This window comes from Silurus meridionalis, chromosome 8 (genome assembly GCF_014805685.1).
Source record: "Silurus meridionalis isolate SWU-2019-XX chromosome 8, ASM1480568v1, whole genome shotgun sequence".
Lineage (NCBI taxonomy): Eukaryota > Metazoa > Chordata > Actinopteri > Siluriformes > Siluridae > Silurus > Silurus meridionalis.
In genome coordinates this window covers 18,582,348-18,606,482 of record NC_060891.1, presented here as the reverse complement: position 1 = coordinate 18,606,482, position 24,135 = coordinate 18,582,348, and the positions used below count along the sequence as shown (strand labels likewise).

Sequence of the window (24,135 nt, the reverse complement as noted above, 5' to 3'; positions counted from 1 at the left end):
ATGGCAGTGTTGTGCTACAACGTAATAGTGGCTATCAATCCATTGTAACCTGTAATGTAACATTAGAGCTTTTAACACTGGGAGTCTTTCCAGTTTCGTGTGTGTGTGTGTGTGTGTGTGTGTGTGTGTGTGTGTGTGTGTGTGTGTGCGCACGCGTGCGAGAGTGTGTTTTGGGGTTTGTTTGTTTTTATCCTAATGATGTATTTCTTGTCTCAGGAGGTAGATATTATTCGAGAACAGGTGCAGCAGCTCATTTCTCTGCCCATGTGGATGTGCCTCCTGCCGGTGAGCACTGCAGCACCACACCCTGATTCTTATAGAAATAGCAAAACATTAAATGACCTAGTCTTTTTTAACAGCTTGTACTGAAAATGTTTAAACATTACTATTCAATTATTTTCTAGTATAAAAGAAGTTATATGATAATTACATAGTACAAAATCCATATTTCAGTATTCATATAGTTATTTGCATATTGTCAGATAAATATTGATGATTGTTTTAACTAATTTGTAATGCTGAATCAATTATTGATTCAGGGGATGTGTTTTGATATTTTTCAACTTTAAATATTTTATAGTCACGACTCCAACATGAACTGAAAAAAGTGCCCAAGCTGCAAAAGTTCTGGAATCTTATAAAGAAGAATTATGATAAAATGGACCCGAAGAGCGCTGAACAGTACGATGTTTCTCTCAGTTTCAAATCGTCTTCTTTTAACATGCACACATCTAAAGTTCTTATGAAATGCAGAGCTTATCACACAACTTTACTTCGGCAGGGCCAAAAAGGAACGGACTTTTCTTTCTGCACTTATAAAGAAGTTCCTGAGTGTGCTGATGGTCATCCCAACATCAGGTATATTTCTCACACTGCTGGTTTTTATTCAGCAAATGTGTAAACAAAGCAAATATTTAATATCAACTTATCGGTTTGGTAAAATGTCCATAGAATCCATACAAACTGAGGGATATAAACCAGTATATGAATATGTATATAAATAACAATTTATTTGTTCTGGCATCCGTTTTCCCTAATTAAACCACATAGTTATTTATTTTGCTGATAAGCTAATTTCACTTAAGTTGATGAAGATTTTGAAAGAGCAGCAGGTGCCATAGTTACAGCAGAGTCGTGACGCATCACTATGCTTAAACATGGCTCTAGAGCTGATTGCTTCGTTTATTTACTTGATTATCTTATTGTAACTACAAACAAAACACTAATATTCCATATGCAAAATCTGCCTGTTGTGTGTGTTTATACTTTGTCGACTCCTAGAGGTTTTTTTAATAATTACTGATATTGGATTTGGAATTAACAGGTTGTGAAGGAAAAAAACAGGAAACTGCTCTGGCTGATTTTCCACAATTCAAGTTATTAATCGTGCATCTGCTTGTTAGGTTTATACATTGTGGCTGCTTCAGTTTCTTCCATTTTGTTGTTTTGGTGACTCATTTTCATCCACTCATATCTTTTTCCATCGACTAACCATTTTGTGGTGCAGATGGTGCAGCTGGTTCTGGCATCCTAATTCAAGTCGACACTACAGCCCAGACAGTGGCTTTGCTCTGCCCAGTGCATGCTTACACACTCTTAATCCTTCTTGTCAGTCGCTGTCTCTCTGCTCTGTATGGAGTTGCTGGCTGTGCAATACACTCATCTGTGCCTTCAGGGCTCCCCCACCATCCATATTGTGCTATTTGTGATCCCTGACTCAGTTTAGTCCCTTCTCTTGTTTCAGGCCCAATCTCCATGGAGAAGGTGCACTACTGTGAGAGATTCATCGAGCTCATGATTGACTTGGAGGTAAGACGGTTGTTATGGTGACAGGCTGGTGGAGCTGCTATTGCTGTACCCATATTTGCCCAATACATGCATAAAAGATTTTAGATATTCGGGGCCAATTTTTTTACTTTTTGAGCTATTGGGAAATGAAAGCTTTATTATCTTACCAAGTGTCCCAGAATAACTGACCATCTTAATTACAATAAAAAAAAACCATGATCATTTAAAACATTTTTTTAGTGTAAGTATGGCACACTTTTTAAATTTTTTTTAATTTATAAATAAAATTAAAATAAAATACAAATGTATTTTGCATTGTTTGCTTACAGCAAAATTGCAAAAAAAAAAATATACACTGATCAGACATAACATTGGCATTATTACATTATGACCGGTGAAGTGAATAACGTGACACCTTGTTAGTGGGTGGGATAAGTTATTCAGCAAGTGAACATTTTGTCCTCAAAGCAGAAAAATGGGCAATCGTAAGGTTTTGAGTGACATTGTGATGGCTAGACGACTGGGTCAGAGCACCTCCAAAACTGCAGCTCTTATGGGTTTCACTGTCTGCAGTAATCATTATATATTGAAAGTGGTCCAAGGTAGGAACAGTGGTGAACCCGCAACAGGGTCACGTGGGGAGCGAAAGATGGCCTACTGTAGTTTAAATTGCTGAAGAAATTAATGCTGTTAGTGCTCAACAGGTCAGGACTGTTTTGGCAGGGGCAGCAACACAATATTAGGCAGGCTGTCAAAATGTTATGCCTGATTGGTGTAATTACAGTTTCTGTGTGTGCAGTTGGTCAAAAATCTATATAACTGTCCACAAAACAAAACGGGACAATGCAAATTCTGCCGCAGCTTCCGTGTTTGCGTTCATGTTATATGCGGTCATTTTTTTTAAAAATTACTGTATGTTTAATTGCCATAGTACCCACAGCGGAAAAGCAAATTAGGAGTGTTGGAACTAAGACGTTCTTAAGAAACGTTCCAAACACTTAGAAGTTTGCTAAAAAACAAAAGAAAAGGTTTGGTAAAAATGTTTATTCCCTATAATGTTTTAAAAATTATTTAAAATAAGATATGTAGGTTAGCTGTTCCTCAGACCAGTGCCTTTGGATTGCTTATTTGTTTTGTTCAGTTATTGATTGTTATGGATTTGGAATGACCTCTAGCTGTTCTGTCCTTATGTTGTGCCTAAATGCAATTTGCTGTTTATTTTACAATACTTTGTTTCACTGCTGTAGTGTATTACTTATAAGATATGAGTCAGGATGATCTCGAATGTTACCATTAGAGTCCTTGTGAATGGGCAATTTTGAAGAAAATTGCCACCTTTGAGTTGCTAAGCTCTTATTTGCTCTGCCTTCACTTTGCTCTGTTTCAATCTCTGCTCGAAAATCAAGTCTCTGAAAGTTAAATCCTAGGGGATTAGAGTTCTGCACATTGCACTCTAGCACATCTGATTCAAGGTGATGCCTGATGAGGAGCAAGCAGTGTTTTGCTTTTTATTGCTATAGTTTAAGTTTACACTTCGACTGCATTTAGATGGATGTGAACTAATATTTGAATGAAATCTTATGAGCCATTATTGTAAAAATTGTATGGAGTTATTGTATGGAGTTGTATAAAAGTGCCTATTTGCTTTGAGAAATGGTTTTCATTAGCCCCTAAACCTCCATTCTTTATTTATTTATTTTTTTTGGCAGGCTCTTCTCCCAACACGCCGTTGGTTCAACACTGTGCTGGATGACTCTCACCTGGTGGTCAATTGCCACCTGTCCAGTCTCACAAAGCGAGAGAAAGAAGGTCACCTTTTCTGCCAGGTTGAAACTTACTGCCTTTGTAGAGTTTGTTTATACTTTGATGCAAGTCACTTATTAAATATTAAATCGGATTTGTGATGACTGAGGTATCAATTAGATTTCCTGCTAGAACTTTGGGAAGAACTGGTCAGCTGTGCTATAATGGTGTTTGCTTTCATGTAGCTGCTGGACATGTTGAAGTTCTACACAGGCTTCGAGATCAATGATCAAACTGGCAACGCTCTCACAGAGAAGGAGATGACCACTCTTCACTATGACCGGATAACTTCACTGCAGGTAAATGATGTAATTATTATTACAAATGAAAATGAGAAAACAGTGAATCATCCTAAATACGAATAAAAATCCTGGAGAGCAACCTTAATCAAATGTGACTCTGCAATACATAAAAGCCTGTTTAATGTTGCTTATTTTAATCAGCGATATTAAAAAGGTGGGTTGCATATCTTTGCCTTTGATTGTTTATTTACCCTGTACCTGCTCCAGACAAACATCTATCAGGGATTTTCAGCACTAGATTGTGAGATGTCCTGTATTACTACTAGATCATGCTGTTTGAGATACGTATCATAAATGTTATATCACATTAAGGTGCGTGCTTCTTTTACAGAGAGCTGCTTTTGCACACTTTCCCGAGCTGCAGGATTTTTCTCTCTCTAACGTAGCAGCTGTGGACACTCGGGAGTCGCTCACCAAACATTTTGGTCATCTCAGGTACGAAATAATAATTTGCAGTGTAGCAACAATTTACAGCACACTCTCAGAATAATCAAAAAAGTTGTCTATGTGTAGAAAGTATTTAAAACCGTTACCTGCCAACACCTGATCTTTACCTGATCTTTTTCTTGGTGGGGTGACAGCTTTCCTTTACCAAAGGAAAACATTCCTCCAGAAACACTGCTCACATACGAGGCTGTATCAAAAAGGTTTGAGACTAGTTACACGATAACAGATGGCAGCACACAGTCACATTGAGCACTGATCTTCATAAGACAGTGTGCCAAAAAACATGGTCCTGTGTCCATCGGGAGCTGAGCAACTGGTGCTATTCTGACCACGTACGCACCCTGTCACTGCGCTCTCCTCATCGAGAGCTTCTCACTGGAAACATCATCTCACTTGCACACCATCCCTATTTGCCAGACTTGGCTCCTGCAGACTTTGCCCTCTTGATACAGATGAAGATTCACACTTTTTTAACAATTCTTCTGCTTTGACACCATTGCGGGGATTCAGTGCGAATAACAGAAGGTGCTTGACATGCTTCGAAAAGAAAACTTTCAGGACATGTTCCTGTTCTGTGGCAGAAGTGCTGTAGGGCTGTGCAAGGGGACTATTTTAAAGGTGATGGTGTGCAAACGTAGATAAATGAACTACTTTCTTGTGAACAGAGCTAGTCTCGAAAGGTCATACAGTCCATTTTAGAATATTCTAGCACATAACGTGTATTTCAGAAAATACCAATTCTGTTCTAGCATGCAGACATTTTTCTTTTACAACAAGCACATGACACAAATATCCTTCAAATATTTATTGAGTTCTTAGGTGCCATTCTTGTTGTGATTCACTGGCACTTAGAAGTTAGAGCCGGAGGTTATTGAGCATCTTTTTGGGTTCCTGCTCAGTTTTGTACAGTATACAGGACAAACGTTGAATTCAGTATCAATGTCATTTATCATATTTTCATCAGACTATGTTATCAACAAATGGCTGAGGCGTGTCCTCAGAATAAGGAAGATAGAAAGAAACCTGTTTAAGTATAGGAAATATGTTATATGCAACATTGTTTGCAGCACCTATTGCTTTCGATCAGAGAGTTAAATGCCACGTTGCGTTGAGAATTACGACTGTTTACTGGCTTGCTAAGTGACAGGACCCGGGTCGTTGAACACCGGCTCATTGCAACTAGATGGGAAGCTGTGCCTCATTAATTTAATCGATTTGTGAGAGTCTGACAATAAACTCCTTTAAACAGCTGCATTTGTCAGAGCATAACAACACTGCCACACTGTACAGCCTACTGTTTCTTAACAGTGTGTATGCATGCAGATGAAGCGTAGAAAAAGAGTGATCAGTGTTGGCGAGGTGGTGGTTTTTTCTTTTAGGTGTTTGTTTCTCTTTTGCTGACGGGGAGCCGGCAAAGCTCAAAGCACAGCATTATCTCTCGCTCCTTTTTTTTTTTTCTCTGATTGTTTTCAGAATAATTTACATATTTATTGAGTGATCACGTGATGGCATAAATGATAATCTAGCTATAAGGTTCATACTTCAAAGCCTGTTTATTGGCAAACTGTTTACTGTAATGTGTGTACTAGGATTTGATTGTGTCTGCCTTCTCTCTAATTCCCTGCAGTTCCAATACCCTTCACCAGGTGGCATCATACCTGTGCCTTTTACCTGAGCTTCCAGAAGGAAATGACACCTCTTATGACAAAGAGATTCTTTTAGAGCTACTGGTAGGTTTGACTTTTTTTTTTTTATTAGTTTTCATTCATTTAAGATAAACTGTCATTTGCTGACTCAGACAGTCAGCGTTATAGTCAAACAAGAGTGCATGCTGAAATTAATCAATGACCTTCTTGGATGAATTGGCCACTGAGTGTTCTGTGTGAAGTGTGGCTGGAAATGGTCAGATGTTTCTCCCAGGCCTTTTCTGATTGCCCTCCAAACTTCATCTCCAGCTCACACACTCGCACAAGAAGCCCTTTTCACAGCGGTCATCAGAACAGCACCTCTGTCCTGCTTTGCCCATTATTATGCTCTCCAGCTGTCCTCCTGAGGTTCAGGAGACACTTTGCAATAATTAACCTGCTGTATTGTTGGAGCCGTTGTAAATCCACTAATTTAAGTGGGCTGTGTTGCCCTCGGCAATTCAAATCTCAAAGAAGAGGACTTTGTGTGTATTGCAGGTCCAGTACCACTAAGCTTCAAAAGGATTAGCTAAATTTAGCTTTTTACGCTGTCTTAATTGCAAAAACTTGAAAATGTGTGAGACACATTCATTACTGAGCTATTCCACACATACGTAAATTGGACCCTATACCCTGTATGTGCTCATGCATATCAGTATTTGGTTGCCTTTTAGAGCAGCATCACTGCTGGGTTTTATGTAAACTTTTCTCACACAGTGCACACTTGAGAAATTGAGAAGCCTGATGCTTGGGTTTCTTTACCCGATGCTCAGCAGGCAGCTTCACACTTTCATATTTCTCACTTCTCTTCACACACTTTTTCATTTCCCAAGTTAGATGGGGGAAGACGCACACAACTGCACCTTTCTGTCTGAGACAGAATGTACCATTCCTGAATTACCATAGAAATTACTTTTACCCAAGTGGATGTTTATTTCTGTACATCATCAAACTGCAGAACAGGACGTTCATTGTGATGCCATGCATCTGCCTTGGGTTTATCTTGATGGTTTTTAGTTGTAGGTCAGACATCATTTTATATAAGCCATGCTTAAGCCTTAAACTTTATTAATAATTCTGTATTGGATGATTTGGTCAAATGTGTTTTGTGATCTTAGCACTCATAACTGCATTTTGAATGAAATCATTATAAATTAAATGCATTTTGATCTGTCAGTATCATCAAAGGAACACAAAGTCATCAGTGTTGTCATGTTCACAATTTTTCCCCGATAGAACTGAACTACTTTTCAGCCGTCCCACCACTTTGTTGTGTATATTAGAGCATGCATATATTTTTTCTTGTGTATGTGTCTTTTTTGGATTTCAGAGCATCCGGTAATTAAACTGTATACATATCTATGAATTATTTCTTGTGCTCACTGTGGGAATATTAGTAATAATAATAATTGAATATTGAAGCCTAAATAAATGTGTTAATACAGGTTCAGGGTAGCTGTTTTGTTTGGTAGTGTATATTCAGCCATTGAATGGCGTTGTAAAAGGAAACATTATTGTAGAATTTTTGCACAATAAAAATTTTCTAGACATAACAAAACTGTCTATAGTAACATAATATCAATTGCGATAAAACCAAGAATTCTAAACCTGGCTAACATTTTTTTCCCACCTAGTTAACATTATCATAATTGACCTCCTTTCTCTTTGTTTGTTGAAGGTGCTTTAAGTGTCAGTTTAATTTAGCATTGTTTTAAGTAGAAGGTCTAAATATACATGCCATCTCTAGCGTTCTCTTGTGATTAATTTACCTGTGACTGATCTTAATACAAAGCCGTGACAGAGTCTGATGTTATTGGATTCATTATTCCAAAACAGCTAGCGTGTTTGCAGAAATGCCAGGCTGTAAGTGGAGACTGATTATTAACATGTAGTTTTGTGCTCTGACCTGATTCTCAGAAAAAGTTTTATAATGCTGTATGGATCAATACAGGACAGGATTTCTGAACTCTGGTCTTTAATTAACCCAATTTCTTTCTCTTCCTTGCATGCACAGGTGTCGCGTCATGAGCGACGAATCTCACAGATTGAACAACTTAACCAGATGCCTCTTTATCCAACCGAGAAGATAATCTGGGATGAGAACATCGTCCCCACCGAGTACTACTCTGGAGAAGGTTTACATTTTTTCTTTAATACAAAACATTGATGTTGAAATGTGACCCAAGAAATTAAAAATCTCATGTGATTGTTGTACAGGTTGCTTGGCTCTGCCGAAGCTCAACCTGCAGTTTCTGACTCTTCATGATTACCTGTTGAGAAACTTCAACCTCTTCCGACTGGAGTCTACCTATGAGATCAGACAGGACATAGAAGACGTTGTGCTGCGAATGAAGCCATGGTAATTAGTTAACAACATTTCCACGATGATTAAGTTGTACTTTGTGGAATGCTTGCTAAGACTTCTTAATGTGTGCTGTAGGCAATCAGAATACGGTGGCGTGGTGTTTGGTGGATGGGCCAGAATGGCACAGACTATTATGTCCTTCTCCATTGTTGAAGTAGCGAAGCCTCACATTGGAGAGACCTGGCCTGCTCGAGTCCGTGCTGATATCACTCTGAACCTCAATGTGCAACACCACATCAAAACTGAGTGGGAAGGTTGGTCTGAGAAAAAAGTCTTTGGGAAGCATATGTATCTGAATTTGTATTATAGGATCATATTGCATATATATACAGCATGTTCCCAGCTCTTTTACATTTCCCTTTACAATAGTGCTCTCCATTTTCTTTGTGTTTCAAGTGGAAATTGCATCCAACGGTGAGGTTGATCTGAGTGCTGACCGAGCTGTTTCTTGTCCTTGTTCTCTTCTTTTCTTCCTCTTCAGGTTTGCGTAAGCATGATGTTTGTTTTCTGATCACGGTGCGACCCACCCTGCCGTACGGCACACGCTTTGACCGGCGCCAGCCCTTTGGGGAGCAGACAGGCGTGGTGTACGTGAGGGGCTGTGAGGTGCAAGGCATGCTGGACGACAAAGGCCGGGTCATTGAGGAAGGTAAGTTTAATCTCGCCTTTCTTTTATTTATTTTTTTGTCCCCCAGTCTCACTCTTATAACACAATGTTAGCAGCAAAACAGAAGTGAAAATGCATTAGATGGTACTGGTACTTAGATGGTATAAATCTATGCAATAAAATTTCACAGATACAATATGTATAAAATAACCTGCTGCTTTAAGTGATGTCTCTCTCTCTCTCTCTCTCTCTCTCTCTCTCTTTCTCTTTTTTTTTTGTAAAATTTACTCATGCACTGTGTTTACATTTTATTTTTTTATGGGTATATCCTCTGATAAATGACTTTATTGAAACAGATTTATGCTAAATAGCCAAAAGTATGAGGACACCTGCCCTTCACCCATGTGAGGACCTTTTGTAAATTGTTGCCCCAAAGTTTAAAACATGAAATTTTCTAGACTGTCTTTGTGTGCTGCTTCTTTAAGATTTTGCCTTCGTTAGAACTAAGGCCCAAAACCTAACCCAAACCTGTTCAAGCATGGCAGTTCCCCTGTGCACAAAACAAGGTTGATGTAAACATGATCTGTGAAGATAACTGTGGAAGAGAGATCTGGAATTAGAACTCTGACTGCTCTACGTGCATTCTAACTTTGCGTCATTGCTTGACCTCACGTTTAAGCTTGAATTTTTGTGGAAATTTTTGAAAAGCCTATGATAGCCACAAAATGGGAGGGGTTTTAGAATGGGATTGCAGCAAGCATGGCGGTATAAAGTGCATGTTCAACGAATGTTCTCGGTGTGCGTTTGACTCAAGGTCCTGATCCGAAGCCCAAACTGAGAGGTGACACAAGAACTTTCCGTGTGTGGCTGGACCCGAATCAGTACCAACAGGACATGACTAACAGCATCCAGACCGGTGCTGAGGACCCCTACGAGACGTTCAACATCATCATGAGACGCAAGCCCAAGGAGAACAACTTCAAGGTTTGAGACTCCGTTTTAGTCTAGCCATGTTTTCACTTTTAAATAAGTGATGATTCTCTGTTAAATAAGTAAAGGAAAATAAGTTGTAGAATGTTCTATGGAATTAAAATAATAAAATAACATGGAATTTCTAAATAAACAAACAAATAAGCAGATAAATAGCATTTCTATTGTCAATATTTACATTTCTGCGAATTTCTCTTTTGTCCTTTGTCTTATTGTCTGTAAAAACCTCTTTTCAAAGCCAAGGTTCTGTCCCTGTGCTAAATTATGTTAATGTTTGCAGGCTGTGTTGGAGACTATACGCCACCTAATGAACACTGAGTGTGTTGTCCCCGATTGGCTGCATGATATCATCCTGGGATATGGTGACCCTGGGAGTGCCCATTACTCCAAAATGGCAAATCAGATCTCATCCCTGGATTTTAACGATACCTTCCTGTCTATTGACCATCTTAAGTCCTGTTTCCCTGGTTACACAGTGAAGGTCACAGAAGATGACCCAGCCAAACAGGTCCCTCCATTCAGGTTAGAAACACATTCTTCCTTCTCAGACCTGACTGTTGCTTAGCTCTTCAAGCAGTCTGAATGTGAATTCTATTTGTTTAAGAGCCTCTCAAAAATGAAACCTAAAGTTTTTTCCTTCAGTTTCAATTTCCAAATTTAAAACCAAATCTCTACCCTTTGCTTTTATTCAGAATAAACTTCCCTGTACAGGACATCAAGGGAAAGAAGCGGAAAGCAAACGAAGAAGAAGAGAAAACAGAGGAAAATAACACACTGATAGTGGAACCGCATGTGATACCAAACCGGGGACCATATCCCTACAACCAACCCAAACGGTAATAGATTAACTGTGCTCAGAAATGGTCTCACGATCACCTTTAAATACATATATTAATGTTGTAAGCGTCAATCAATTGTCACCTTTTTATGTGATTGTAATTAGTGATTCTAGTGTTGGTGCTGTATTTTCTTCATTCCTGTAATAAGTCTCTGCCTGGCTGATATCAGTTTGGCATTGGAACAATAACAGAAAAATTCCAAATCAAATCTGAAAATAATTGTTAACAGTAAGTGTTGGCGCCTGAAAACCGTAGAGCAACTACTTCTTTCATTTACCATTCTGTAGGATAGTGGTCATAGCAAGAGGCCCCAGAATGCAATGCAGCATTGCAGTGTAATTATGTGGTTATTACTGAGACAGAGATATAATTTTTAAAACAAACAAGAAAACGATTTACAACTTAATAGTTCTGATATTAACGGGTAGCATGGCAAGATGTTGTGTGTAATAGACGAAGCTGCTATTCAAATATTTATATATTTAAATATTTAGAATAATTTTATATTTATTTTTTAGGTGTTCCTTTTTACAAAGTACAATGCATTTCAGTTTTCTCCATTTGTTTTACCATTAAACCACAACATATCACCAGTTACCTATAAAATGTCAACAGCTCTTTTTTGCTCCTGAAGTTCAATCATCACAAATTTTGTGTTGTGTATTTCATAGAAACAACATCCAGTTTACCCCAACTCAGATTGAGGCTATTCGTGCAGGAATGCAGCCGGGCCTCACCATGGTATGAGCAATCCTTTACTATTAGGTTACTCTTTTCAGTCAAATTCAGTCACGAACGGTTGTTCATGCAGATTTAATGTTGATTGTAGCATTTTATTATTCCGGCATGTTTTTCCAATGTCAAAAATCTGTTTAGTTTGTATCACTCTGTCAATTAGATGTTGTTGTAACTGGTTATTGGGGCTGTTTGTCATCGATATTCAAAGCCTTCATGTAAATGTGGTCGGAATGAGGTAGAAGTGAGTAATGGCTGAGAGTTAACTTCAGTAAATGAGCCATGGTGTCCTTGCTGGCCATGGAGCATTTGAACAGGATGCTTATTGAGAGGCGTCCTCAAATTGCTGATTGGTTGTTGGCAGGAGCTGTTGGCTGTTATTTATCGTGCAGTTGGCTGGAATTGAATATGGTAGGAAGGCTATTGACAGAATTATAAACCAAGTCATCAGGCATGCCGTCTCTCTCCACCTCAAATAACTGCTGGCGTGCATGGACTCATTTCACAGCCAAGCAACAGGCCTTGGGTTCCCCTATCCTATATTACACTGTGTTAACAGCTGAGCTCACAGTATTTTATGGAAGCTACAGTTTCTTAGATTAGATCCTTTGTGAAGGCCTTGTAAAAGCAATTACTAATTTATATTTTTTCCATGGTGTGGTGCTGGGTTAAAGTCAGGACAATCCAAAGAGCAGGGTATAAACTTTAATTGAATAGCAAATGTGTTGATGAATTAGCCAGAATGCCACCAACAAGATAATGGAGACTACAAAAGCAATCACTAACCTATTCTGTATTGCTAATAGCTTCAATGTATTGTGCATCACTTCTACTGTTACAAAGGCTTATCCCGAATTCAAAGCTATACTACAAACATATACCCGATTTATAGTCCAATTCACAGCATTGTGCTTTTGCTCCAAGCATTAATCAGGCTGCATGACCTCACATATGTATTAATACCTCATGGCAGAAGTAAATAGTGGATAAATAACCTTTAGGTCAATTTAAAAATTTTTCATTAAACTAATTTTGTAATGATGGAGAATATCTGGCTTTGTTTTTTTTATTTTGTGTTTTTTAATTAAACACTTTATTTTTTCCCCATTTTAATCATCCCTATAGGTTGTAGGTCCCCCAGGTACAGGCAAAACAGACGTCGCTGTGCAGATCATCTCCAATCTGTACCACAACTTCCCCGAGCAGAGAACTCTCATTGTGACTCACTCCAATCAGGTAAAGCTCTGCCTCTGTCGGCTTAGCATCTCTTAGTTATGATTGGATTTGAGATGGCAGCTGTAGGAAAATGATCATTGCGTGACCTGAAATGCCTGTCTAAGCCTCGAATATTTATATACAATCTCCGAGTATACTCCAAGTCTAAGTTTATGTAGCGATCAGTCATACTGAAAAACTTCAAGCAAACGCCAAAGTTATGTATACTTCTTCAGGTTGTTTAATCACTGCTTATATCCATTTTTTAATACTTAGTCTTGGAAAATATGTATTATTTGCCCTTGGGGAAGTTCATTGAATTATAACAAATAATGTTCACTGTAATTGTAATACTAAACCAGCTTCTTTATGTATTCGTGTTTTTCTCTCACCCAGGCACTGAACCAACTTTTTGAGAAGATCATGGCCCTGGACATCGACGAGCGGCACCTCCTGCGTCTGGGCCACGGAGAGGAGGAGCTGGAGACTGAAAAGGATTTCAGCAGGTGAGATTGCGAGACAGGAAATTGAACCCCAGCTGGCTACACAACAGATCAAAGCTTATAAACTTGAGACCCCTGAGTGCCACCTTGTCCTCCAAGCGCCATGTGTGTCTTCATTCTTGCTCTCTTGATGGAGGCAGCAGCCCTTTATGGAGTGTTTGATGTTACAATTAGAGCTCCTAATTAGTGCCCTGAGTGTGGTCTCTGCTGTTTTACACAACCCAGACTCCTGCTGTCACTCATTTGAATAACGACTCAGTACTTGTTCCATGTGACAGCCTGGCATATCTAATTCTGTGTGGTTGAATGTGAGCCTATTATAAATATTATTATTATTTACAACAATAAATGTTTTAAACCACTACAAATAGAGATAAAAAGGGAAATGCTTGATTCTTTTTTTTTTTTTTTTTATTTACAGAAAGCGAACACTGGTTTTGTGATTTACCCTAAGAAGTGTAAATTCTAGTTTAGATATTTGAAAAATGATAAAGAATAATGGCATTACATCTCTCTTGTAACATTTATGTAGAATATTATGTTTGTATTCTACTTCAATTCGAAGATTTTGCAGCGCCATAGACTGATTAAACAGATACTGATCTAATAATGTGTAGAGGAAATGATCTCTGCTGATTCAATCCAATTTTATAGTACGTTTAGTTAACTTTCTGACAAAGGACTTTAACAGACACCCAGATTAGGGCTGTGTGATATTGACCAAAAAAAAAATTATATTTAGATATATTTTTGGATTTATCAATAACAATAATTAGACTATATTTTGCTAAGTGTTTGTGTGCTGGTACCCAAGGACTATTGTGGACAGCTGGCTCCTAATTTTTTTCTGAAAGTATAAGTGGATTTGTAAATCTTCTACAGTTGTATACCATTAATTCAGACAGTACTTGTGGTGGTGAAACAGAGTGTATTGTAAATAAGACTCATGGGATGAACACAGGAAAGGCTTTATAATTATGGCAGCAGCACCAAGGCACAAGTCTGCAGTATCAAGGTGAGATTTTTCCACTGACAAGGGGGTGAACTTGTATATTGGTTGTGTGATGTAAAGCAGAGGGACCATTTGGTCGAAGATGAGTGATGATAAATGGGACTGCATCTGCTATGGATGGGCACAATTGCATTGTGCAGATTGCACGAGAGGCAGACAGACGCAGACGATGAGTGATAACATTTAAATTCCACTGAGTTTCCGACCCAATGGCAAGAGCAAGGCAAAAACAAGAAATTTAATCAACCATGCAGATAATGATAAATGACAGGAATTTGTAAATGTACAGCGGTATAAAGTTATGGCACGATCCAAACGTTCCAAAAAAAGAGACACGCTCTATAAATTAACATTAAATACAATGTGATTTTAATTTTTGTTTCCTTTCAAAGTGCTTTATATAACAGGGAGTGATTTTTTTTGTTTGTTTAGTTTGTTTGGGGGTTTTTTTTGGTGATGGTTTACCTGAAATTAACCCAGTGTGAAGCAAATCCACTATTTAATCATGGATGCATGAAACATCAAATAAAACATCCATTTAGAAGCTTAGTGGTCCCTATTTATAGGTGCATTACATTTACATGCTCTTTGATTATGTGACTTTAGATTTAGCTTTGCAAATCATTTTTATCCTTGCTTAGACTATCTATTTGAAAGTAAAATAGGTTCCGGACGTTGTAATTCAATATTCAAACTAAATCACTACTTCCTTGAACAAAGTGTTTTTCTGGAAAGTTTATCATAACATTTGCTGTCCTGAGGAGGCTGAATTAATAATGAAGGATTTAGCTTGTCTGCAGACTGTGGATCCATGTTTGACTTCAGTGTGATGTTGCAAGCAATTGTGTTTTCTCATAGCTGTTTCACAGCAGTACTTCCTTAAAGAAAACACCAGCAGGGTGGTCTGTGCTGCAGTGAGTAGACAGAAAACCTACAAGATTATTCCTAGCTATTGTTTGATTTCATTGTGTTTCCCATCTTCTCCATGTCTATAATTGGTGGGTTGGTAAGTTGCTTCAACTCTGTTTCTCAGTGGTCTTGTCTGATTAACAGAGCTCTAACAACAGGTTTTTTACTTCAGATACGGACGAGTGAACTATGTACTGGCTCGACGACTGGAGCTGCTCAGAGAGGTGGCTCGCTTGCAGGAGAGTCTCGGTGTCCCGGGTGATGTGTCGTACACCTGTGAAACAGCTGGCCATTTTTACCTTTATCAGGTATGGTCATTTCTAATCATCTAAATGTTCTGTTATGTTTCACATCCCAAAAGAAATCTGCCATACTGGCAGTTTAATTGGGCTACATGTATAAGCATGAAAAAAAAACAATTTGAATCAGCAGCACAGCCCAAAATAGTCACTCCTTGCTGGGCAGAAATAAAGTCATCAAGCAGTCATGGTGAGGCTGCAAAATCAGACCCAACATGGATGAGTACAGGAAATGAAGCAGATAAAGAAATGGAAGACATGGTGAGAAGCACAAACATGGATGCAGCAAATCTATCGTCTGCCATTTTTTATAGAACCTGATCGAGTTTCCGACATCTAAACCCAAGAAGTCAGTGTCAGCATGTCTGTGTCCTTTAAACAGAGCTTTTATTTACTTATTTATTTTTTTCATTCTTTCCTCCTCAGTTTTCACTGAATCTGTTTTATCCTATCTTTCACTTCTCAGTGCTTAGATCAGCTGATATGAGATACGCATCCTCATATCAATGACATTGATGCTATAAGCTAAACTGTGCTAAAGCCTGCAGTCATACATACATGCTACTAATTAAGCTGAGTATCATGTGACTATTTGGGTGATTTCTGCTTGTCTTGCATTAATACAGTGTACGTGAAAGCCACTGGCAGTGATCTAGCACACAAACACTCTCTCTCTCTCTCTCTCTCTCTCTCTCTCTCTCTCTCTCTCTGCAGATAATGTCACGTTGGGAGGAATACACTAGCAAGGTCAAGCCCAAACCGGGCTTGGAGGTCAACGTGCAGGATGTGGCTGCGCACTTTCCTTTTCATAAGTACTTCTCAAATGCACCCCAACCTGTATTTAAGGGCCAAAGCTACCAGGAGGACATTGACATTGCAGAAGGGTGCTACCGTCACATCCGGAAGATCTTCACCCAGCTGGAAGTAAGTCTGTAGAGGAGTTGTGCACGTAGCGCACGGTGACAGCAAATGATGACAAAGTCTGCTGGATACAATATATACAATTTGTTCTTTTGAAGGATGAATTCTATAAATAAGGGAAAATAATAATTTTATGTTGATTAAGTACACACAGTAAAAATGTAGTGAATCGTGAAATATTTCATAAACCGACCAATACAGCAAGTGTGTCCAAACATAAAAATATACCCATGTTAGTGTGAATAAAGCTTCAGATAAGCAGATGATTCTTCTATCTAGTGTATTTTTTTTTATAAAGAATACAGACAATAAATGATAACATAAGGCGTATATCAGGATATTTCACCTTATCAAACTGTCCATCACTCTTTCATGCCATTATTGTGACCACCACTGATATTTTTCACAGCTTCCTCGTCTCCCGACGAGTGATATTTAGCCCTACACCCTCGTATACCTTTTCACATATGGTTGTTTAGCAGTCCCAGCTGACTTTACTCAGAGATTACAATTGCGGTACCCTGTTATGGGAGCACCGACCTCAAAAAGCAATAACCAATTTCTTGGTTTCAAATAATATCTCTGCCGCTGCATGTGTTCATTTCCCAGAGCTCATACGTGAACACTGCACCCGCATGCTTTCTTTGTGAGCAGCTTATTTCTTTGTGCTATGTGCTCTTTTCTATCAAAGCAGAATCGCCAGTTACGATCTCGCTCTTTGATAAGGTGGCTGCTGACAACGAGACATGGCTGTAATAGCTGTCTGGCTCTTCATTTACTACAGCAAGGCTGCTCTGGAGCCTGTCTCTTTTTGTTGCCCTTGTTCCAGCAAAAGTACAAGATGCAGTTTGGAAGCTGTTTGTATTTTAGTGATTGGGCAAGATAAAATATATATATATATCCCACTTAATATTGTGTGATTCCTATAGGTTTAATATCAACATTTATAAACATGCAACATTTATGATCCACATATCTCAGTCGCAAATGCTTGTGTAGTTGCCTGGCTATTAGATCTTTAATATTGACTGAATTTTGTTTTGTTTTTTGTACAGGAATTTAGGGCCTTTGAGCTGCTGCGCAGTGGACTGGACAGATCAAAATATCTGCTGGTGAAGGAGGCAAAAATTATTGCAATGACCTGCACTCACGCTGCTCTCAAACGGCATGATCTCGTGGAGCTCGGCTTCAAGGTAAATCTTCACACAGGATAAAATCACTGGTATCCAGTTACACTTCGATGATTATCAGATTCCACATAGATGAAAAGTCTCCCTCAGAATGTTGCCTTCAGACATGCAATGAATATAAAACTTGTTATAATAGAAGGGTTCTTATGATGTTAATCACGTCTAAAATTTTCTTTCCTCAATGTGAAAAGTCTGTGGCTGTGTTCACATTTTAATTTGTATCCAGAAGTAATTGTTTTATATAAATTATTCTGATTATGCCCAAATAAAAGACCAGCTGTTTCTCTAGGTCTCTTTAAATCTGACCTTTAAAGCCATGGTCTCCAAAAGCCATGTATGGTATCTTACTTGTTGAAAATTAATTTCATAAACATTAGATGTACTCTGGAAAACCATAAATAACATCATCATATAAGCAAACATAAATTAAGCACCACATTGACTCCACCAAGTACCGGAAACTTGACAGCAACATTAAACAGGAGAGACAGCAACGTACAGGAGCTACAGAATTAGCTGATTAGAGTGTGACATCACGAGTCTCCAATATTTAACTTTTTCACAATATTCATATTACATACATATCCAATACTGAATTTTGGATTTTCATTAGCTGTAAGCCATATTCATCAAAATTGACAATACTTGAAATATATCAGTCTTTGTGTGTTGAATCTATACAATATACGAGTTTTACTTTTTGTATTGGGTTACTAAAATAAATTTAATGATATTTTAATTTATTGAGATGTGTGTGTGTGTGTGTGTGTGTGTGTGTGTGTGTGTGTGTGTGTGTGTGTGTGTGTGTGTGTGTATATTATTGTAATTAGTGGTGCAACAGATCACAAAATTTACGGTTCGGATCATGTTACAGTTTCTCAATTTACAGATCGGATAATTTTTCAAGTCAGCAGAAAAGAGAGAAAACAAATCTAATTTGCTTTCCATTTATTACAAAAAAGGTTACATCAAGAAAATCCATACATGCAATTTAAATGATGTGGGAAGTATAAGTTCTTCTGCTTCTCTGCTAGCCATTGTTTTTGACTGCTTAACATGTACTGTTCACGTGAACACATGACACAAATTACTCAAGATCTCAGATACCACTGATTAAGTGTCGGTGGAAATTTCTTTACATATCGTGGCATTAGGAGACTTTAGACATTTGATGACATGTTCTTTTGTTCCAGTATGACAACATTTTAATGGAAGAAGCAGCTCAGATCCTGGAGATTGAAACATTTATTCCACTGCTACTTCAGGTATACTTTTCTCTCATGTTCAGCTCTCAGCTTCTCTCACTTTATCAGAACCTGTCATGGAGGCAGAATTCAGTTAAACATAATTTGACCTAGATGTAAATTAGATTTTATTTCTTACATGATCATGCTAAGTTCCCTCTTGATGAATGTGCTCGCTGCTAATTTTTTTATGTCTCCCAATGATTGATTGGATAATGCCTTGACCCCTAGGTTTAACTTCCAATTAAGAGCTTCTACACTACCACGTCTTTTATTACTGCTGTAATCCCTATTCCTGTCTGTAAGAACAGACCTCTGTCCTCCACTCTTGTATGTGCCATAAAGGGCTCAGCCAGTTTATTTTAAGGTTACTGAATCAGCCCACAGTAACAGATCAGTGAGTAAACACAGATGTGCCATTGACGGGGGTTTGAAACGTGAGTCAGCCTGTAACGTCGTTGCTGCTCAGTGAGCGTGTGGATTTTGGGTGTGTTGTTGGAGCATGTGGCTATTCTTGGGGGGGTTTGTTTGTTAGAAAGCAGCATGTATGAAGGCATTAACACTCACCCGCACTGCTCTGTGTTGCCACGATGAGACTTCACTCTCCACCCTGCCACCTGTCCCCTGCAGTAACTGAGTGCTCTGGCGACAGCAACATTGGGTGTAATTTTACACAGTGAAGTAAAACGTCTCCTGTATAGGGGCTGGTATAGTAAAGGATGATTGTTCTCAACTCCATTGAGTGTTTTCTTGATTTGTCAATTTCCACTATGTCATAACTGAGGTGTGCTCCAGAAATCACTACACATCACTGTACCAAATGTCTTTAAGATCAAGTGTGATGAGAAAACAACTCTGCTTTTTGTAACAGAACCCCGAGGATGGCTACAGTCGTCTGAAGCGCTGGATCATGATTGGTGATCATCACCAGCTCCCTCCTGTCATTAAGAATATGGCTTTTCAGAAATATTCCAACATGGAGCAATCTCTGTTCACACGCTTTGTGCGATTAGGCGTGCCCACAGTGGACCTGGATGCACAGGGCCGAGCTCGTGCCAGGTCTGCTTTCTTTTTGTTTGTTTTTTAAGTGCATGTGATGCAATCCCTTGCTCCTGACTTAGCATAAGAGTTGCTCATAATGTGTTTATTAATGTTCACAAAACCTCTGTTTTTGTACTGCAGTCTGTGTAATCTGTATAACTGGCGATATAAGAAGCTTGGAAACCTGCCTCATGTTCAGAGTCAGCCAGAGTTTCAGGCCCCCAACCCTGGTTTTACCTACGACTTCCAGCTTGTCAACGTGCAGGATTTCAATGGAATCGGGGAGTCTGAACCCAACCCTTACTTCTACCAGGTCAGTGCTGGCTTCTGTCAATCACACACTGATTCCTATTCATATGTACAGGGTTTCCACAGGGTCTTAAAAAGTCTCCAATTTAAAAATCTAAATTTTAGGCCCTAAAAATCTTTCGCTAGTCCAAATATAATTAGCTGTATTGCGACTTAGTGGTCTTAAACAGTCTTCTATTTGACTTTGTGAATTCTGCAGAAACCCTGTATGTAACATTTATGGAAAAGTGCTACATTTATTATTATAATATTCTGTTAAAATTATGATTATTCCAGTACCCATTTAACAGAACTCTTTAAGATGACATTGCTGTGAGTTGTTCCACTAAGAAGATGCTGCTTCATTTTCCTCTCTCTCTCTCTTTTTTATTTTTTTTTTTTTTTATGTCTTGAACATTCTTGTTGTTGTGAATGAAAGTTGTTTGTTTGAGACATCACAAGTTTCATTACTTTTCAAGCATTTAGATTTTTTTTTTATTGCACATTAAAATTTAAATAAAATTTTATTGTGCATTAGCACAGCTGTAAAATTGGGGCGGCATCATTTCAGCAGCATTAAAGACTACTGTTTACACAGTCAGTCCCGACAGCAGCTGAACAAACGTCCAACAGACTTCCACAGTGCTCCAGCCACAGCAGCACTCTGCCAACGGGCCATTCGCTATTCTAATGTACATCAGTTACACCTCATTAGTCAAAGTACTTTTACACTAATGCTCCATTTTACTCACCCTCAATGGCTCTAGATTCAGCACGTCGGGTGCGGTATGAGTGTCATATGCTTGTAAATGTCACGTTTTAAACAAGGCTTATGACTCCACTTAACCAACACTAATGTAAAATATTGATTTTTTTTTTTTTTTTTGTCCTGTGGCCAGCTAATTGGGGAGACTGCTTAGTTACAGGGTTGTGAAAAGTTAACGTTATTCAGGCTGGGGCTATTATTCAGGTTGAGTCTTTAGCCAGTGTGAATGTGGTTCATGTCTGTGGTTTAGAGCACATTGTTAGTGCACAGATGATGCCACAATTTAAACTTATAAGATTCTCTGTCCTCAGGCTGAGTCCTTTGGTTTGAAGCTATGCTGTTGCCATGGTTACTGGGGCCTCTTCAGTTGCAGCACATTAGATCACATTTGTATAAAAATACAAGGGTTTTTTTTTTGTGTGTGTCTTTGAGTATGCAGTGTGCTGTGTGGTTCTTTGTGCATATGGGTTTGCAAATGCAAATGTTATTGCTGGCATAGAGAGATTTGATCTTGACTCCAGCAGTCACTTCAGATTTTTGAAAAGTAGAAAATTGGGCATGTAATTTAGTGGCTGAAAAAAAATTGACCTTTGTGTAAACCAACACAGATGAAGCAATTACTGAAACCTGGTATTTCTGTACATCTGTATTAATCACTATCTGTCACTTTAGGGTGATGAAAGTGTTTGTTATCTATGGTTATGTTTACAGTGTCTTTGTAACTGGAACCTAATTATAATGAATGCACTCTTGTTTGGTATTTGGCATTTTGATAGAACAGAGGCTCTTGTAAGATTCCATAACCTATTTAGTTCTAATTGTCTGAAGTTTTAATAGCTACCCTGTGCTTCTTTATTAAATCTATTTTTAATGAAGTGTCTGAATCTTCCAAAAATAGTCTCATTCAAACATTCAGCATTATAAAGACTGTTGCATTGTTAGCAGCTGTTCCCTATTGAAAGGCCAGATGATTATTCTGGGAGTGAATTTCTCCAACACTGAGACTTATCCTTGTTTGTCGCTCTTTGCTTTGTCACTGTATGCTTATCTTTCATTATTCAGCAGCAGGTCAAACCTCATCCTTTATTTTCTTACAGCCCACAAATACCCATAACATTGCATGTTGTTCTTGAATCTTTTTCTTTTTATTTATTTTATTTAACCTGAAAAACATATTTTTCCCTGACCTGTGAATGTCATTTAAAGTCATGTTTTACATGAGTAGTTAGAAGTTCCATAAAATCATGTTTTATAAATATATTGATATAGTGGCTATGTATTTAAACATGCAGTTTCAGCACACAGCACAGCTTACAGGTGGTGTAGTTTCTTGTGCAGTGGTGAAAAGTTGCAAGTGATTCGTATATAAGCTTTCTGCAAAATGTGCTCATGCTGCTCTGGATTCCAGATATAGTATCAACCAGAATTTCACATTAAACAACAAATAAGAATATGATCATTTGTAATTATTTTGCAGGCCAGGATTCTTAATCACATATGCGACGCATTCATCTACCGTATTTTTCAGACTATAAGCCGCTACTTTTTTTCCCCACGTTTTAAACCCCGCGGCTTAAACAACGAAGCGGCTAATTTACGGATTTTTCCTGGGTTTTTCCCGGTTTCACAAACTTCAAGCCAAAAAACTGAGCGACATAACATTAGACCAATGAAATTTCCGAACGTAAACGAAAAAACGCACCTCACCTGTGTTCTGAGCTGCACGGCATCGGGAGAAAAACTTTCACCGGTGTTAATTTTTAAGCGCACGTCGATGCCAAAAGAAAAACTAACAAGAGAAATAGTTATGAAAGGAAGGAGGAAGACAGTGAACAATGACTTTCTTGGTAGGCTACTGTTTAGATACAAGCCGTTGTAACACGTTGAGTCTGGGTAAAGGGATAGTGCGCTAACTGCAGTTGCAACAGAAATCATATAAGCACAGACAGGTTTCCAAAACTCGTGCTTTTTCATTTTTCTTGGCAACAGCGTTACGGGTTAATCAAAGAAACTTAGAAATGAGCATCAGAAAATAATAAGGACATAATCCTCTGTCTTGCACACATGCAGTAATAGTGGAAAAATGTGGCGGCAGGCTCTTCCCAAAATGCCGCTCTGCTCTTAAAGGAGCCACAACATATTTCACCCTTTACACCGTGTAACAAACACTGTCTTTCGTTAAAGCCTGTGTAAAGTTCATTAGTTTCAGTGTAGACAGGCTTATAGACAGGTGCGGCTTATTTATGTTCAAAATAAAAATCTTTGTCAAATTCAGTGGGTGTGGCTTATATATGGGTGCACTTAATAGTCCGGAAATTACGGTATATTCACGCTGCCTGAAATTCATTTAGGCGATCCTTTCAGGGCTCCATTTGCCAAGCTTCAAAGTTACTGGCAAATCCAAACTTGGAATGAATATTTAAGTTATTTAAGTTGCACCTTTATATAGTATAATTCTTATTATTTTAGGCAACCTTGTCCATGATTAAAGGTAATTTTTTTTTTTTTTTTTTTAAAACAGTACAGGCAGCAAGTGTTTCAGAAAGCTACTGCATAATGGCTCTGATTATTACATAAAAACAGTTTTTTGTGACTTTCCCCTAATATTTATATCTAAAGCTAGTTTCTCATCCAGTTTGTCCTTGTGTGTTGTTTGTTTCTTGTGTGTAGAACCTTGCTGAGGCGGAGTACTCTGTGGCTCTGTTCATGTACATGCGGCTGTTGGGTTACCCAGCAGAGCGTATCAGCATCCTCACTACTTATAATGGCCAGAAGCACTTAATCCGAGATGTCATCAACCAGCGGTGTGCCAACAACCTCTTCTTTGGCCAGCCCAACAAGGTAATTACAAACTCTCACACAGGTTTGTCTCTGTTGAATGTGTGTATACCTTGCATGCATACATTAGATAACATGACTTTTTATTTAAGGAAACTAAAGAACAAAATATCTGTAACTGTTATAACAGTATAGGCCTAAACCCGTTTCCTCCTGACTGAGTTGTACAGAAACCAGAGTTCTAAATTAGATTAGACAGATGTGTGTATGACCAACAAAGGGGCAGGGCATGTGACTCTACCCTAAATCTCATTGCCATGTGCATTTCATTATATTGTTACTCAGGTGGAAATCATTACAGCGGATATTCACATAGAATTTACTTTACTTTAATAATCAGGGATTAAG

The 24,135-nt window shown here is 38.3% G+C and overlaps 1 protein-coding gene across 3 annotated transcripts in view; it reads left to right on the top strand.

Annotated features, from left to right (window-relative positions):
* aqr (aquarius intron-binding spliceosomal factor) overlaps positions 1–24,135 on the top strand; it is a 37,834-nt gene that overhangs the window by 7,407 nt on the left and 6,292 nt on the right. For all 3 annotated transcript variants that reach the window (XM_046855855.1, XM_046855856.1, XM_046855853.1), the window contains exons 8-32: positions 217–285; positions 581–681; positions 782–858; positions 1,745–1,809; positions 3,498–3,614; positions 3,777–3,890; positions 4,225–4,328; positions 5,968–6,070; positions 8,040–8,160; positions 8,243–8,384; positions 8,466–8,644; positions 8,872–9,039; positions 9,812–9,981; positions 10,268–10,509; positions 10,680–10,823; positions 11,498–11,567; positions 12,687–12,797; positions 13,173–13,282; positions 15,373–15,508; positions 16,214–16,423; positions 17,476–17,613; positions 18,804–18,875; positions 19,726–19,913; positions 20,037–20,208; positions 23,620–23,790. In XM_046855855.1, the coding sequence (XP_046711811.1) occupies positions 217–285; positions 581–681; positions 782–858; positions 1,745–1,809; positions 3,498–3,614; positions 3,777–3,890; positions 4,225–4,328; positions 5,968–6,070; positions 8,040–8,160; positions 8,243–8,384; positions 8,466–8,644; positions 8,872–9,039; positions 9,812–9,981; positions 10,268–10,509; positions 10,680–10,823; positions 11,498–11,567; positions 12,687–12,797; positions 13,173–13,282; positions 15,373–15,508; positions 16,214–16,423; positions 17,476–17,613; positions 18,804–18,875; positions 19,726–19,913; positions 20,037–20,208; positions 23,620–23,790 (3,294 nt within the window). The remainder of the gene's footprint in view (positions 1–216; positions 286–580; positions 682–781; positions 859–1,744; positions 1,810–3,497; positions 3,615–3,776; positions 3,891–4,224; positions 4,329–5,967; positions 6,071–8,039; positions 8,161–8,242; positions 8,385–8,465; positions 8,645–8,871; positions 9,040–9,811; positions 9,982–10,267; positions 10,510–10,679; positions 10,824–11,497; positions 11,568–12,686; positions 12,798–13,172; positions 13,283–15,372; positions 15,509–16,213; positions 16,424–17,475; positions 17,614–18,803; positions 18,876–19,725; positions 19,914–20,036; positions 20,209–23,619; positions 23,791–24,135) is intronic.